Source organism: Diuraphis noxia, unplaced genomic scaffold, assembly GCF_037042655.1.
Source record: "Diuraphis noxia isolate RWA-SAM2 unplaced genomic scaffold, SU_Dnox_SAM2 contig0002, whole genome shotgun sequence".
Classification (NCBI taxonomy): domain Eukaryota; kingdom Metazoa; phylum Arthropoda; class Insecta; order Hemiptera; family Aphididae; genus Diuraphis; species Diuraphis noxia.
The window spans coordinates 56,863,418-56,882,485 of record NW_028301712.1 but is presented as its reverse complement, the minus strand read 5'-3'; the positions used below and the strand labels follow the sequence as shown (position 1 = coordinate 56,882,485).

At 28.0% G+C, this 19,068-nt stretch overlaps 1 protein-coding gene across 3 annotated transcripts; it reads left to right on the top strand.

Moving 5' to 3' along the window:
• The first annotated feature begins 7,107 nt into the window (after positions 1–7,107).
• On the top strand, positions 7,108–18,368 carry LOC107166889 (NF-kappa-B inhibitor cactus-like). 3 transcript variants are annotated; one of them, XM_089219884.1, is made up of 7 exons: positions 7,108–7,502; positions 12,049–12,379; positions 13,366–13,471; positions 14,102–14,303; positions 16,239–16,327; positions 17,756–17,920; positions 17,986–18,368. In XM_089219884.1, the coding sequence occupies exons 1-7, from the start codon at positions 7,385–7,387 to the stop codon at positions 18,049–18,051; spliced, it is 1,077 nt and encodes a 358-aa protein (XP_089076010.1). In that variant the 5' UTR covers positions 7,108–7,384; the 3' UTR covers positions 18,052–18,368. The 3 variants fall into 3 exon arrangements, with proteins under 3 accessions (XP_089076010.1, XP_089076011.1, XP_089076012.1); XM_089219885.1 differs by lacking the exon at positions 7,108–7,502 and adding an exon at positions 11,182–11,389; XM_089219886.1 differs by lacking the exon at positions 7,108–7,502 and adding an exon at positions 11,185–11,385.
• The last annotated feature ends 700 nt before the right edge of the window (positions 18,369–19,068 follow it).

Sequence of the window (19,068 nt, the reverse complement as noted above, 5' to 3'; positions counted from 1 at the left end):
CTTCGTAAAATAAATTTTACTGAACAACAATAATTAATTACTAATTAGTAATGAGTAATGATTTGTACATGGTTCATAATTAAATTAATACATACTAGATTACTAATATACCATAAAAACGATGAAATAATACACCATTTTCTTAGGTATGTCAATATATTTCATTATTTTGGATAACTATAAGTCAAAACTATGTTAGTTATTTTACTACTTGATGTTCTATATAAATCATAGATAACTCAACATAATATATTGCCTCATAATTATGGTGGTACATTCTGCACCTCTAATTGGGCTACCTGTTCACCTGGCCCTGGTAATTAAGTGTTAAAATCATTGGAGATCCATTAATTAATCTTTCGTATAGTAATAGTTATGATTTTTTTTTTTTGTTTTCCAGTGTCTTACAATTAAGCTGCCATGGCAGCTAGAAAAAAGAGCAATAATTATTGAAGTATAAAATGCATTTTAGATAAAAGACCTGAAGTGTCAACAAACATGGTGAGTGTAATAAAGCCATAAAGGTACCTAGTAAAAATAAATTCTAATTGTATATTAAATACTAAATAATAAGTAATTGTTATAACTTATAATTAATATGAGTTTTAAAATGTACCTATTTTATTAAGCATATAATATAAACATTAGTAAGTTGTTGACTGTTGTTCATTTATTTACGCTCTATTCATTATCCGATCATAAAAAACAACCGTTTCGTCATACGAATAATTTATAAGCGCCTACACGGAAACATCAGGTATAGTCGTATAGACATCGTATAATATGTATGACTGTATGAGTTGTTAATATAATATTACATGCCTAACCTATGTTATCTCTTTATATTATATATATATATATAATTTTTTTTTAATTCAATGAAATCTATCTATGATTAATGGTATTTCTTTTAACGTTATCATTTGTTTTGTGAAAAATACATTTCATTATGTACATATCAACATTTTTTTTTTTAAATTTATTAATATATAATTGTTTCAATACACTGAGTATTTGTACAATGCTTTTACAATATTATAAAGTTAATTAATTAAAGTTTACGGATACATTTTAACTTGATTATGAGTCTGGATAGTCCACTTATTCAGCTTCAACTGCTTCAAGTTTAAGACATATGGTTAGGTATGGTATTCCAGTTTCATTATGTGTTTCGCGTGTAGGTACCATGGAGTTTTAAGAGCTATTCTGAGAAATTGTTTTTGTATCGTTTGTAATTTTGTAATTTTTGTTCGGGATGCGGCTGCCCATATTGGACATGCCGCATGCATATGTAATTTATGGTCTTATTATTGATGTGTATATTAGAAGTGAGCATATTTTAATTTTAACCAGAAGTGTTGAGCTGTATAATTTATTAGGGAGTACAGTAGGGTCTCGATAATCCGAACGAGGTAGGGGAAAGGGGTCGTTCGGATTAGCGATTTGTCCGGATTGTAATTTAAGATATGAAATTTTATTTTTATTTGTATTAATCTTGTAAAAGCTCGTAATTTTAAAAGACAATGAATATATAACAATATTAATATAATTATGAGTACCTATAATAATGAACTTTAATATTTAAAATATCGATTTATTTTTTTTATTTTTTTGTTCATTGATTCCCATTATGAATTGGTATGCCTTGTCTCACATAATTGAAAAATTTTAGTACCGGAAAATATTATTTATAAATACATACATATGTGCATATTATGGTGATAAGATAATTCTCAAGCCCGTTCGGATTACCACGTCTTTCGGATTAGCCTGTGTTCGGATTATCGAGACCCTATACTGTATAAGATTTTCAAACGTGTATATAGGCTTGCAGGTTTAATTTTTTATTTATATGCATTTTCCATGTTGATTTTTCATCAAAGTAAACTCCGAAATATATAATTGATTGATCTTTATTATTCCATAATATAGGCTGATTTCTGATTATAATTGAGTTGGATTTGTATATCTGTTTAGGGTAAATATTTTCGCTTCACTTGGGTTAAGAGCGAGTTTCCATTTTGTAAACCAGTCTGAAATTTGTAGATCTGTTATCGAGCTTTTAAGATTTGTATGTTGTGTTAAGATAACAGTATCGTATGCGTACATTGCTGATTGACATTTTTGTGGAACTGGGATATCATAACAAAAAATATTAAATAAGATGGGGCCAAGGACCGACCCCTGTGGGATTCCTGCTTTTATCGGGTGTTCTTCAGAGGTATCAGTATTTATTCGTACCTACTTGTCCTACTTTACACATGTGATTTATGATAAATGAAGATATTATATTACATAGATAGGTTGGCAGTTTTAGTTTTGTTAGACATGAGACGACTATCAACATTACTTTTAAAGAACACTTGAAAGGATTCGAAATATAATGGACTGGTTTTTATATTAAAAAGACCTATTTTCATTCCGCAACGTAGGTACTGCATGAAATACTGATCAATCAAATATCGTGATTTTGATTTTGAAAACAATTTTGGATTCCAAATAATATTGTCTAGTCTTATTTAGATACAAAATACAACAATATTTAAACAATGTTGGATATTAACTTATAAAAGTTTGACTTGAAAAGATGTAAAAATATTATAAACTACAATTAATTTTTTTAATAAAGAAATATATTATAAGATGTTCAAATCTGTTTTCAGTATCAAAATACTTAAAATGTTAAATTTTTATACTTTAGACTTGGAAAGTAATATAAAGTTCTTCATTAGTTGATCTTAGAATCAGTTTAATGTAAAGCCACACGCCCACACTTAATATTCAATAATTTATTGTAATAAAAACATTTTACTACTATTACGCACTTACCTGTTTTAATACTAAAAAGCGGGTAAGTGGGAATCGCTCTGTTGTACTTTGGGGGTGGGGTGGACCTCTGCAGACTAGGGTAGGTTAAATTTGAATGCAATGATAGGTATCATTATTGTATACGAAAAACGATTCTGAACGGAGACGGTTTATCTGTCTAGGATATATTATAGATTATTAAAAATTTTCAAATCTTAGATTTAAAAAGAAAATTTTTTATGAATTTCTAGCTTAAAATAATTTGCGAATTTTCGTGATTTTTACGTATGTTGTCAAAATTAAAATTTAAATGCTTGTAAAAAAATGTGACTATGCATTTCTTTTATTTTTCAACTGCTATTGTAAAAATATATTATGAACCTTATATTAAATTCTCAAATCTTAGAATTAAAAAGAAAAACTTTTATGAATTTCTATCTAAGATAATTTGAACATTGCCGTAATTTATACGTACGAGTATTTAGTCAAAGCTTGAATTTTAAATGCTTATAAAAAAATTCGTGCCTATGTATTTTTAATATTTTTCAACTGCTATTGTTATAATGTGTTAGGAGCCTTGTATTTAATTTTCAAATCTTTGATCTAAAAAGAAAAATTTTATGAATTTCTAAGGTAATTAGAAAATTGCCGTAATTTTTACGTCGTTATTTGAACTTCAAATGCTAATAAAAAAAATGTTGCCCATGTATTTTTATAATTTTTTAATCAGTATAAGAATAACTTATGAGGAACTTCGTATTAAATTTTCAAGTATTTTGATTGGGCCAATAAATTTTATCGACACTTCAAAAGAAAATTTTCAGAAAAATTGAAAATTTCAGTTGTCTATAAATATCTCAAAAAAGTCAAAATATTTTGAAAATTAAATCATGTAAATAAAATGCCAATCTTAATAACTTGTAAAATTTTCAAGTATCTACGACTTATGCTTTTTAAATAATTACAAATATTTAAAATCGTTTGAGGATAAATCGTTATTGTTACGCTATATTTCGAAAAAATTTAAAATTCAAACCACTTAAAATTTTTCCTATAATGATGCTTCGAGTTTTCTCTATAGCTACTTGAAGGAAAACTAATGGAAAACTTAATGTTACATTTTTAATTCTTAGTTATAAACACAAACAATTTTATGATTTTTCAACTTCAAAATTACTTGCACATTTTCGCGTTTTCGACAGATTTCGTAAAAAATTTGAACTATAAACGTTTATAAAAAAAAATTGTGACTAACGATTTTTAATTTTTTTTAGCTACAATAAAAACAACTCATAAGGAACCTTGTATTAAATTTTCAAAATTTTTTGGTCATCCAAAAAATACAGTTCTCAAAAAAATAGAAAATTATAGTGGTCTATAAATAACTCAAAATAGTAAAAATTTTGATAATTAATCTGTATATTGATAACATTAACATAAACATTTTGTGAAAATTTCAAGTATTTACAGTGATTAGTTTTTGAATTACAACCATATAAAAAAATCGGTTTGGTCGAAAACTAGTTTTGCGTAAAAATTCCCATTTTTCTGTCACTTTTTTTTTTTTTGTTCTTCTGGTTTTTTTTTGAAAACTGTTGGAAAATATTAACTTTTGACCTCTATAATGCACCAAGGATATTCACTTTTACATCGGAAACCAACCACAAAGTTTGAAATTGAAGCATTATTTTGACTAGTTATGCTGTACACAGACACAAAAAAAAAAAACACACACATCATTGTAAAATCAATACATTCATCACTTCGTTCAGAATCTAAAATTGTGTACTCGTACTAATATACTATTACAATTTATAATATATTATACAATAATTAAACATATTACCCTATAATATCCATACATAAATACTCGTATACGAGTACAGTACATACATAAAACATAAAATACATTGTTCAATATACAATTATAAACAAAATCTACTATGAATTTACTTTATGTCTGTATATGTAAAAGTATAGTCCATGTAATTTTTTATGCATTATTCATTAATAATAATTAACACATTCGTGTAAACGTTTTAGAGTTATGTTCAAGGAAAAATAATATATGAATACACACACGCATTAATATATGACAAATTAATATTATAGCGAGGTAGAAATAAGACCACCTATATCATCATGCAATTATACACGAAGACTATATAGTCTATATAAATGTAAAAAACTGCGGTGGCAAGATATTTAAACAAAACCAATCAGCGTTTGGATAGAACAATTTTTTGAACATTGTAACTTTCGTGCTTATACGAATTCCATGTAAAATTAAAAATATGTAAGCAGCGGTATCCTTTGGGTCACGATGATTTACTATTTCAAGTGCTGACATTGACATAATGATGTGTTATCAAAAAAACCTTTCTTAGATCAGTATACTTGATCATAATCGAAGAGGCTTCTACAATCGTCTAAACTGCAGTTTATTAAATTAATGTTAACACAAGATGGAAGACGTATTATAGTATTATTGAACATTTGAATACATATAGAACGGATACATAATCCAACAATTTATTTTTCCGGACAAACCGGCTCGAACACTACCTCCGGGGATTTTGGGTGATACACTAGTACACTACGATTAAGGTATACCTACGCACGTTTAGTTGGTATTTTTGATATTCCCTCCCGGAATCAAAATATGATAGACGGTAAGATATCGCGTGAATGGTGAACAATCAAATAATTTAATTTCCCATGCAGATAAACTGCGGCATAATATTTATGTAGGTTGGTATACATAATACATAACACAAACGCACGTGTTCGACGAAAGTGTGTAATGTTTTACGCATGCCACAATAACTCGAGATATAACTACAATGTGATGTATTATGCTTTATGAATAGTAAGAGATATGAGTATATGACTGCAGTCTACATGCAGTATTGGTAGCCTGGTACTTGGTAGTTACTCACTCATAGACCATAGTACAACTTACTAGTAACTACTAAGGGCCCGTATTACAATAGTTGAACTCCGTTTAAACCATCACGGTATTCGGCCGGTAAAATCAGTGGTCCAAGCATAACCGAGGTTATACAACTATGATTGTAAAACGGGTCCTTAATGCAGCATTGCAATTCCTATTCGAGCATTATTAATGATTTTACGGGAAACTATAAAATTATTATAATATTTCAGGGGAAAAGATGGGCGAGAAAATAAAAAAACCAAACGACCGTGATGATGTGCGTCGTGTTCGTAGGTATTCGCACTGAACACGCTACGATCCGCGGGCCGCCGTAAGTATAGTGTTAGCCGTTAGCCGCGTGTGTCCCTACAATTGTAAACACATAATTATTACGTATATTGTGTATAGCAGCGGGTGTGTGACCTCAGCGCCGGGAAATACCCGACGCAAAACGACCGCCGCCGCGGCTGGTTTTTTAATACGACCTACCGTCATCATCGGCGGCGTCGATGCAAATAATAATGATAATAATATACAATATGTATTATGTAATAGCGATTGCTGTATTTTGCTAGACGACGACTTCGCCGCCACTGCCGCCACTGCCACCACTGCCCCGGCTATCTGGCACACGCTACGGTTTTCCCCGTTCATTAAATTCTTCGGTTGCGACGCGTTCCGATCGTGAAGTAGATTTGATGTTATGTTAGGTACGAGTTGCCAGTGAAATTGTGTTGCGCCGACAATGTTCAAACGCGGCTTAAATCGGCTACAGTGGCTGCCCGAGCGCTACACCGAGATAGACGTTGTATACGCATCGCCCGGGACGAACATCAATCGTGTATAACATATTGACTTATTGTATGATGTAACTATTGTGTAAAACCATCATAATATTATAACAACGGTCCACGATACGACGACAAAAACCATATTATATTTTTACGTTTTTTTATGTAGCATTATAAACAAATTTTTTTAGCTCGCCGTGCCAAAAGCTTTACCATCTTGACTTTTCGCGCGCGTCATTCGTTCATTCAATAATATTATTATACAATACCTATTGGATATTGGCTATTGTACCTACGCCCGCGACGACGGCATATAATATAACTGTCTCGTATTATCAAAAAAATTAAATCCAAGAAGCGACCGTCGAAAACGGCTGCGTGATAGTTAACGGACAACGTCCTCTACAATGCCACCCTTTGCATATTGACATTTTACTCACACGTAAATTATTATTACAGTAAAGCAGTTTCCGGCTTCCGCTAAATAAGGCAAAACATTAAAAATAATATTATATAAAAAAAAAATAAATAGTTTATTTAATATTGTTATCTTTACAATGCACACGACGAGTAAATATACTGTGGTCTGTGATTACCTACCTAACCGATCGTTTACGACCGATGTACCAGTGTGTATAATATTATATTCTTTTGACGTGAATACATGATCGGGTATATTTTTATTTGTTACACTCATCATGATGTGCGCCTGAGTACTTGACGACCATTCTGGCGATCTTCAGCAGCAGCAGCTATACACGGGATCCAGATATTAAATACATTTTAACTTTGTTATTATTTTACACTGAAGGATATCGGTTGGTCCCATTGAGCGTCCGTGGCATAAAGGATGCATTTACACGACCACGTCATATTCGCACCGATAGCTGCAGATGTACGCGTTGTTGTCGACGAGGTACCGACAAAAAAGATGATGTCAATGATGGTTGTCCGCAAAATGTTTTTAGGTATTTATATTTTATATTACTATAGTAATTGGTTTAATCAGGTCTGCGATATCAATGTACTAAAAGTTTGGAAAAATATGCTTTAAAAATAAAAATATTAATACAGGTAGGTATCTAAGGGTATGATAAATTATAACTTATAAGTAAATTGTTTTATAGGAATGTAACTTTCATTTAAGTAAAATAATAATGAAAAAAGTGGACAAGTGGGTACCATAATATGTGGGTTACTATATTATATACTGGATATGTTAAATTTAAATTCAATGATATAATACTTATTAGTTATTAGTAAATAATACGATATTGCTATAATGTTAGTATAAAGTAACTTATAATAATAACAATTTATGAGAAATCTTAAATTAAATTTTTAAGTTTTTTGATCAAACGAAAAATTATTTATAGAAAATAAATGAAAAAAACTTTGAAAAATCGAAATTTTGTCATAGTAATAATAACAGCTGAAAAAGTCAAAATATTTTGAAAATTTTATTATGTATGATAATTTGTCATGGGTATTAAAAATTAATGTTTTTGTGAAAATTTAAAGTACCTATCTACGGTTATTCATTTCACAAAAAAATTAAATCAGTTTTCTCAAAAACTTGTTTTACGTTAAAATCACCGATTTTTTCTCCAAGTTGTTTAATACTCTTGATTTCCCAAAGTACCTAATCGTATACTCAATTTCAGATTTCCTACCAGAAAATATGATTAAGTAGAAAATCAAATCAAATGCCCTATCACCCTTTACTCTTTAGGTGACAACACTTTAACAAGTTTAACAGGCCCAAAAATTAAAAATTTAATTAAGACACATCATTGTAAAATCAATACATTTATCATACCGCACAAAACCTAAAACAACTTTATGCTATCAAAAATCCTTACTAAAAATATTTTGCAGATTGTATTTTTCCCTGAGAAAAAATGTATTCATGGCCCATGCTTATAGGTAGGTTGCAATTCGTGTCGTGAAGTTATCTATTTTGTATGAACCAAAAACAAGGTGTTTGTCGGAAATATATTTTGGAAAGTTCGTAATTGTTTGTTTTTGTTTAGAACAAATTGCTTATACGGACATTGGGCAGGGCAATGGGTACCATATGTATATACAATTTAAAGACATGTTGACGGTAGTTTTCTCCGTTCCACGATCCGGATATCCCTGGTTTAGACGTTCATGTATGTATATGATACATTGACACAGTGCCATTTAACATTTACGTAGTTAATGTTTTAAATACAAAACAAAAATACATATTTTAGTGTTAGAACGTGGGTAACGGCTACTATTTACTTATATAATAATGTGTAATCATTGGGTTTCACATTATTTTAAAAGGTATAACAATTGTATAAGTACATCTAATACTTTTTAATCAGGTACTTACTACCTAATTTAGTATGTACCTAACATAATCTACATAATTAAACTTAATGGTAGTAGGTAAATATACTAGTATTTAATCTATGTTACCTTGTACCTAATGTACCTAAAATATATTTAGTAGGTATAGATTCCTTTATAGTTGATTTACAATTGCTGCTAATACATACTAAAAGTTATTTACAAATATTTTTTTTCTTAATGTAAAATAATTATCCTTCCGATTTTTTTAAATGCCTTCCCGGAGAAAATAGTTAGAAAGAAACACTGCGTATGACTGGTATGAGTATGAAAAAGAAACTCTGAAGTGCGCGCCAACTCTCTTCACTTTCGTATTTCTGTTGCCCACTGGCCTTAAATCGCTAGTGCACTCCTCTGGCGGAAATGAGAGGCTAAGTGGCCAAGTGGCGAGTGCCGACATAATTCATAAATATTAGATTCTGAGCGGAGCGATGAATGTATTACCATGATGTGTGTTTTTTTTTTTTTTGTGTATGTCTGTCATCACGTTTTGGGGCAGTAAAAGTGCTTTGATTTTTGACTTCAGCACCTCGTTCGATCAGAAAGTGAATCTAGTTGGTACTTTGGGGGGTCAAAAGTGAAAAATTCTTATACTTTTCTAAATAATCGAGAAAAACCAACTAAAAATTAAGGGAAAAACGGAAAATTTTACGCACACTCATTTTTCGACAAAATCGATTTTGGTTTTTAATGTAATTTTAAAACAAATGGTCATAGATACATGCAATTTTCACCGAATATTTATATAAGTATATTATATCCACCATGCAATTTTCAAAAATTTTCGACTTAAGTTGAACTGTTCATAGGCATTTGAAATTTTCGATCATTATTAGTTTTTTTAAAAATTAATATTGATAAAAATGTATTTGTTAAGTAGAAAAGCTTGAAAATTTAATACAAGGCTCTCAACATATTGTTACAATAGCAGTTGAAAAATAAAAGAAATTCATAGTCACAATTTTTTTTTATAAGCATTTAAAGTTTGAATTTTGACAAAATACGTAAAAATCACGAAAATTCACAAATTATTTTAAGCTAGAAATTCATAAAAAATTTTCCTTTTAAATCTAAGATTTGAAAATTTAATACAAAATTCCTTACAAGTTTTCCAATCTTTATCACAAATAAAAAGTCCACCTGAAATTCAAATTAAATTTTTATGACCATTTGAAATTTAAATTTTTAGAACATTGGATTTTCACTGGTTTTCACATTTAGTGATTTTCTTATTTTGGTGTAACTCTAAAAGTCTAAAACAAATGACCGCAGATACTTGAAAGTTTCACTGAATGTTTATATAGGAATTTTCTATATTTGATAACATTTTCAAAATATTTAGATTTGTTTTGAGCTGTTTACTGACATTTTAATTTTTTAACTTTTTTAGTTTTTTTTTCTATAAATATCGATAAAAATTTATTTGTTTGGTAGAAAAGCTTGAAAATTTAATACAAGGCTTCTAACACATTTTAACAATAGCAGTTGAAAAATAAAATAAATTCATAGTCACAATTTTTTTTTTACAAGGATTCAAAGTTTGAATTTTGACAACATACGTAAAAATCACGAAAATTCATAAATTATTTTATGCTAGAAATTCATAAAAAATTTTCCTTTTATACCTAAGATTTGAAAATTTAATACATGGCTCCTATCATATTTTTACAATAGCAATTGAAAAATAAAAGAAATGCGTAGTCACATTTTTTTTTTACGAGCATTCAAAGTTTGAATTTTGACAACATGTGTTAAAATCACGAAAATTCGCAAATTATTTCAAACTAGAAATTCATAAAAATTTTTCTTTTTAAATCTAAGATTTGAAAATTTTTAATAATCTATAATATATCCTAGACAGATAAACCGTCTTCGCTCAGAATCGTTTTTCGTATACAATGATATAATATCATTGGATTCAAATTTAATTCCATCCATTACAGTAACCCACTTGTAACCTACTGTACAGCAGAGCCAGAGCGACATCCACGACTTACCTGCCTTTTTAAATACGCATTGCGTGTATTAAATTAATTGTTCTATGATTTTTCCTAATATGTCTACGATCGCGCGCCTAACAGCATTGGAGGTTGATAGTTTGATACTGTCTTGTTACAGTGTTGGTACTTCAGATTTCCATTATAATAATACATAAAAAGTATTCTGTGGTTGGTATCAACACGATCACGATCGCATTAAAATATTTTCGTGGTCGATTCCCGTATTTTCGAGCTGTGATAATATTATCGTACCCACATAAACACATAAACATAATATTATTATTTACTATTACCATAAAATAAAAATAATAGGTATCGTGTCGTCGTTTTCTGTTGGCCGTGTTCGGTGTTCCGCAGGCCGCGGCTAGTCTGTACTACAGAATCTGTAGTCAGTCTCGACTTCACCCGACCACGACGACGCCAAGCGACGAGCTCGGCAGCTGGCATGATTGGCACGGTTTTTAGCTTAGTAGGTACTTACCATAATATAGTTACTGTTGTACTTGTAGTGTATAGTCGTGCTATAGACTATTATAACGAGTAACGACTGCAGTTGTGCGCCGCTCGTGTCCGTCGTCGGTCGCAGTGTGACTGTGTGAGTGAGTGAGTGACGGTGAACTGGCATATTGGCATATATTTTTTTTTGTATGGCATTGTAGCATTGTAACAATCGAGTCTACGACTTCAAGCCGTCCCAAATTGTATCCATATTTTGTTCACTTAAATTAATTCTGTACTATCGTATGATAGTCTTCCGATCGTTTACAAACAAAAATTATCATCGCCGTTCTAGTCCATTTGTGTTTATTTGTGTTCTATATTATTGTTGAAAAATTTTTTTTGCATTTATTTTTCTTTTTCGATCCGCAGTTACCGTGTGTTTTTTTTTACCGACCGCAACAGAGCTTTGTTTAACCAGTACTCACTAATCGCGATACCATATTATAATTGATAGTTTAAGTTGCATGTTCAATCCATTGTGCATTATACACCTATTTTCTACAGTATAATATTACTTTAAGAATATTCGTCATTGCCGTGAATAGATTTTTTCTTTTATAAACGCACTTTTTATTGACATAAACTATGTGGTCCAAGAGCAACGCAGACAAACTAAAAATGGAACTTTCAGGCAAAAGGGACAAACAACAGCAGTCCATTAAAAGTGAGAAGATTACCGAAGACAATGCCAACATAAAAATGGATTCTGGATTCTTGTCTGGTGCCAATTTGTCTTGTGATAATATGTTATCCAAAGAAAATATTGAATACGACATCAAGAACAAAGAGCCCCTCAACTTAAAACAACAGAAGGATGCAACAGAAATTGCCTTGGATAGTGGCTTGGATATCTGCGAATCAGGCTGTTTGAGTGAATTGGATATTGACCAGAAAAAAATTTGCAAACCCTGTTCCAAAAATGATTGGCAATTTTATTTTCAACAGAATGAAGATGGTGACACGTATGTACCTCAATATTTTATATTTATATAATAATTATACCAGTCTAATTTTATCTAAAACCATTTAGATATTATCAAATCTGAACTTGAGTTTATTCACAATCTCTAAACCAATAGTAATAGGTATCTTCGGTTATACAATTGATTATATATTACTATCAAGTATAGACAATAATCAGTAGGTAATTCAAATCCCTGAGTCTTGTAATAGGTACTTAATTAATGTTAATATTTCCAACTTAAAAAAAAAGCTAATTGATGAATTTAGTTTATTTGATATTTAGATGTAGGTATGTGGTAAAATTACCGACATAGTTATAAGCATCTCAAAACTTATGAAATTAATTTTAAACATTATTTATTATTTGATTATTAGGTATTTAAGCATTTTAAAGATTTTTAAGATTAATAGTATGTAGCATTTATATAGCATTGGCACTGAATTTTAGATTGTGTTTAAAATGTAAGGTAATGCTTTTATGATATATATTATACAATATGTTATATAAGTGTGCACTTGATTTGATAACATCCAATCTAAAAAAGACTTAAATAAGATAGGTATTAAAGCCTTATGTGAATATTGGAACCTTTTTTTTAGTTATGCTTTGTCCTACCACATTTTTAGGATATCTGTACCAATACTAATTTTGTCACCTAAACAATCTATAGAAATCTAAGTACTAGTATGATACAAGCCTTAAGTGTAACTTTTTTTTTCTTTTCATTTTATGGTATCGCTTAGGATTGGGTGACACCTGTTATGAAAATTTGTCTGATTCTAGGTATTGATGAACATCATAACAATTTATAATCTTTCTTAAAAATATAAATGTGGCCTCTAACCTTTCTAATAATTTGTGACCTTTGGTCTACACCAAACAGTCTTTGGACTTATTAAACAAAATATAGACTATTGTAGACTATGGTCTATTTATGTTAATATCACACATACAACTGTACATATTTTGTTTAATTATTTTTAGGCAACTTCATCTTGCTATTCTCCATGGATATATCCAAGTATCAAAACGCTTAATCGATATTTGTCCAGATTCCAAACTTTTAGACATACGAAATGATGATGGCCAAGTAAGTGTTTAATACTATTATATGTTAATGTCAAATTTAAGGAAATTTATAAATAGTTAAACTATATTATTTACCTATATATTTTTTGCTCACATGTTCTTTAAATTTAAAAATCATAAAACCTATCTGGGTGCCTATTATTGAAAATTTCAATATAATATAAAATTATATTTTAAACCAGCTTTAAGATAATTATCCACTAACATCTCTACTTATCTGCTCGAAAAGTTATATTTTATTTCATTGAAAATAGGCACTTCATTGCATTTGGTTATTTTATTTGACTAATATTAGAAATATTTATGTATTGCACCTTTCAACTAGTCACAACTATTTTACTGGACAAATTTTTTATGATCTGTATACTATAATCAATAAATAGATAAATTGAAAATACATTTAAGTTTTAACTCAATACACATTCTTTATGTTAGATTTCCTATACTAATTAATTTGCTTATGACAAAAAAAATATAATATATATTGGTTTAATTTGTGTAATTATCATTTGTGACTAAATGAGTAAATATTTTTATTTTATTTTTGTGTTGACATTGTATGATACCTTTTATAACATAAATATTTTTTTGTTAGACCCATATTGATCTTTATCTAAATTTTTATCTTTAGAGTGCTCTTCATTTGGCTGTTATGACAAATCAATGTGAAATTGTGAAATACCTAATGATGGCTAATGCCAATGCAGAAATTTTAGATTGTAATGGCAACACAGTTGTTCATTTGGCATGTTATGGCGGAAAACTAGATTGCCTGAGAATATTAGCTAGTTACGTGTTACTGCCAAAAATATTTGATACTATTAATTATGATGGTATGTATCTAATTTATATCAAATCTATAAATATTATTTTGAATTTGATAATTGTATCTGAATGATAATTTATACTTAAAGAAAAAAATTATGAATTAAAATTATAGTTAAATATTTGTTATTTTTATTTGGACTTATAGTGTTAGTAATTTTTAAATTTTGAATCATACAAATCTGATCAATTACTAATGATGATCAGTGAATACTAATTTTAAAGAGGTCCTCGGTGATCTTAAGAAATATTTGTTAATCTTTGGAAATTGTGGTAATCTCTGAAAATCTAAAATTTGGTGTATGAAATAGCGACTAGTAACATCACCTAGATATTATAAATAGTATCAACAATATTGTGTGGTGACAATTATTTTTTTAATAATATTAAATTACTTTTTGAAAAGAAAATCACACATTTATATTGGTATTTTATAAATTAAATAAATACTTTTTATTCAGTGTATAATTTTATTTTAAAGTTATTATGGTCTGATAGATGTTTGTTTTATGTTTAAAATAGTAATCTACTGGCTTGTGTCCAATGTATATACATTTATACTTTTGATGGAATTTGATACCAGTATAATATTAATGTTTGAATAATGTTTTTATTTTTCACTTTAAATGCTGAATAGATATGAATAATATATTTGGATAATATCTATGTATAAATGTATAATTTTGGATATTTCGTTGTAATATATTTAACAAAGAAATAGATTTTTTTTATAATTGCTTGACTTTTTATATTTTTATTAAATTTATAAAAAGATTAATTACATTAATTTTTTATAAGTTTTATTAAATTTAGTTAAGTAGTTGAAAAAATATTTTATGAGTTTTACAAGAAAGGAGGAAATACTTTACAAGATTTTATATAATACATTGTCCTTGATAGCTCCAACCTGTTGAGTGTTAATAGATTTGACCGTGATTCACAGTGATTTGTATAATGATTTCATATGAATGTATAGAATTAATTTTAGTATGATAAATACCTAGATTAAAAAGAATAAAATGTGTGAATTGTTTTATTAAAATTAGTTATTGTATAAAGATATAATATATACAACGATTTATCGTTTATAACTAGTAATATTCAAATTACTATGAAATATATTTTTGAACCCGAAAACACTTTTTCTTGTAGAAAAAATGCTGTGGTTATCAACTTTGAGGGAATTTTCTGGTAGCAAATTGGATCTAGTTGGTTCTTTTGGTAGGTCAACATTTAAAACACTAGGTATATTTTTACATAATTGAAGAAAAAATAGTTATTTTGAAAGTGGATCACATAATATGTTTGTAACATTACTGGTTGGCGATCACTAACTGTAAGACAACTTTATATAACACCTAATTTAAGAATATTAATTTCAATATTTAGAAATTGATTCATTGATTTTATAATTTAATTCTATGTTTGGTTGTGTATGTATTTGTATTTTATTTTTATTATTACGTATTTATTGCCTGCATAGTTAAATTATTATTGTTGACTTGACGATTTTGTTACCTTGGATTCAACAATATCAGATTTATCACTAGTTCCTGGTCTTAACAATTATTATTGGAAAAAAAGTAAAACCTACCTATACTTTGAGGAGTTGTATCTCGCAAACTAATCAACAAAAAATAAAAATGTTGACATGTACATTCATGATAAAAATGGTTTTATTAATTCATGATATTTTTATTATATGCTGCCATTTGAAAATCAAAAGTTGTAGTGGTGGTTTTACCAATAAATATAAGGGTGAAAACAATTTAAATATTATACGGTTTTAGAAAAACATAAACCTAAAGTTAAAAAAAATATATACTTTTCAAGATAATTAATGTTCCCACTTAAATGGATCACTTTTTATAATAATAAAGTTTGTGTATTTTTGTGAATTTTTTTAAATTTTATGAAAATTTAATTTGTATTTTTTGTTCCAGGCTTGGCATGTATTCATATTGCAACAATTGCCAATCATCTAAATTTACTTAGATTTATTGTTAATACTTCAAAAAATGTGAATATTACAGTAAGTTTAGAAAACAAATTTAATGATTATTGTTATGGTAGAATTTGCACATTCCAAATTATTTGAGTTTTAAATGCATTAGTAATTTTTAGTTAATAATATTTTCACCATTAACATTTTAACTATACAGTAGAACCCGTTTAAGAAGCTCTCGCTTAAGACAATTTCCGGGCTAATACGCTCATTTTTACGAGTCCCTTGATTTTGACAAAATTTAACATGTAATCAACCCTGAATAATATGCTCTATGTTCCCAGCTAAGACGCTCGTCTTGTTAATGATGTTATTATAAAAATACATTGCATCTTTTGACAATGCTGACAAAACGTTACAGTATCTTAATAAAATTGAAAACTTCTTGTTTTCAAAAAACATAAAAAATGTGATACAAAGAAAGATAGATGATTTTTTTAAATAGGTAATATAAAATAATATTTAATATAAATGTAATAATTCACTCTGCTAAGTAAAAAATATAATTTATTGTTCCCGCATAATACGATTTCCCGCCTAAGACGCTATTTATAACTTGTATTATTTATGAAAATATACATTTTCATTTAAATCTGTAGTAAAAAAAATAATGATAGTTTCTAATTGTTTTTAAACAATAATGTTATGTTTAAATTATAAAAATTAATTTTGAAGATTTTTTATTTTGGATTCTGTTTTGAAAAAGTGTCCACAATTTTATTATTTTCTAAGCAGTGAGTAGTGAATACAGGGTATAATAACTGAAATGTTGACCGTTATTATTATCATTAGTTAATAATTCCATTTAATGGCCACCAATACAATAATTTTTAACTGTACCTGACTGTACAATAATTGCAATAGTAAATTTTTGGTCTTCTTCATTAGATTCTTTTATACATTATTAACAGTAGAACCTTGATTATCTGTCCTCCGATTAACCGTCTTTCTCGGTTGACTGTCAGGTGCTACACTTGCATGGACTACTTGTGTGTATGAGTAGATTTATCCAGAATATTCCAGCAATATCTACTAGATAAGCAGTATATATTTAAGTATATATTTTATGGGTGAGATAAAAACTGTCAATTGCAATAGTGATCACATTTTGTTTTTGAAAATGTATATAATTGTAAATAATAAAAAAATCTTTTTAAATTAATAAAAATAATAATGTACCAATAAGTGTTGTACCTAATTATATCAATATGCATTTCATAATTATTAAAAAATGATTTTTGCTAGCTTAACCATATTTTTGATTATCGATTAAAGCTCTGGTTCCGAGGTCACGACTGACGGTTAATCGAGGTTCTAACTGTATTATAAAACTACAAATTATTTTACATCGAATGTGACAATTTTATTTATCACAATGTATTTAATGGCAATTAATAATCATATATAGTTTAATAGTATTGAAAAATAAATAACAATTTAATTACTAATTTTTAGGATTATAAAAGTGGATACACGGCATTACACTTTGCTGTAGCTCTAAATAGAGCTAATTTAATTGAATGTTTATTAGACAAAGTTGATCCAAACATTGAAAGTTATGCTGGAAAACTAGCATTTGAAGTTGGAGATGATTATGATGAAGATGAAGATGATGAAATTGTATGTTATATTAATACATTTTGTTATTTCCATGTGTGAAGCTAATTTTAAAATTTTAATTTCAGTCTGACGATCTTATGAAATCAATGACTGCACTTCAGTTACCTAATAACAGTTCAATCAAGTGTTAAAGAATTTTTATACCAATGTTGTTTTATTTTTTCCTATAGTATAACAGCCTAAAACCACCTGATTATAATTTCATCATTATTTTTAAAATTAAGATTTATTTAAATTAGTACATTAATAGTTAAATATGTTTATACTGTAATTATTAAATTATTATTGATTTCCCACTACCCGTTTTTATGTAATGATATTATTGGAATGTATTTGATATGCACGTTAACTTTTTTTTTATTGTTTAAATTGTTCAATGAATGTTATATGAATGGAATATTTTTGTAAGTGACTGGTGATTTTTTAATAAATGTATTTATATGTTAAATATATATAATAATAATAAATATTCAGCTAATATTGCTCCCATATACCTAGATATATCATAATTCATAGTCTACTATATTTAGAGTTTATTTTTTACAGTCTACTAAAATTTTTTTAAAACATACCATGTGTGTCTTAAAATGTCTTAATTTTAGATTTTGAGCAAATCAATCTAAATTTATCTTCCAACCAATTGTTTTTTGTGTTTTGTATAGTTGAAATAATAATTCAATTTTCAACATCAATATGTTTTCTGGTGTCAAAATAGAAACTTCCATGTGGTTTTTAAAAGTGATGGGTGAAATAAATAAAAATATCAAGAATTTTTAACAAATTGTTTTCGTATTTTTGGTTTATCTAAAAAAAATAACCATAGATCGGGTAGATAATTATATATATGGGATTAAATATGAAATTAAACCAGAATGTATCAATCTTTTGTCGATAATACCAATGAACATATTAACACGGTCATACATACTATATAATGATCACTTACTGTGCACACATTTACATGACCTGCAGTAAAATTGCCTATTTTAAGCTCCTTAAAATATTTATCAATAATCCCCAATCCCCATAATATAATTATTTAAACCTATTGGAATTTTTTGTCCACTGTTATTTGCTATGCCCTATACTTTCATATTTTATGTTTTATGAATATTTAATAGATATCTAAATTTACTTTGCATAGTATA

Bases quoted from the DNA above. Each gene is read 5' to 3' on its own strand.
- LOC107166889 (XM_089219884.1), top strand. From the start codon at position 7,385: ATGCATTTACACGACCACGTCATATTCGCACCGATAGCTGCAGATGTA. The intron at 13,472-14,101 runs GTAAGTGTTTAA...TTTTATCTTTAG, and splicing joins TACGAAATGATGATGGCCAA to AGTGCTCTTCATTTGGCTGT. The intron at 16,328-17,755 runs GTAAGTTTAGAA...ACTAATTTTTAG, and splicing joins CAAAAAATGTGAATATTACA to GATTATAAAAGTGGATACAC.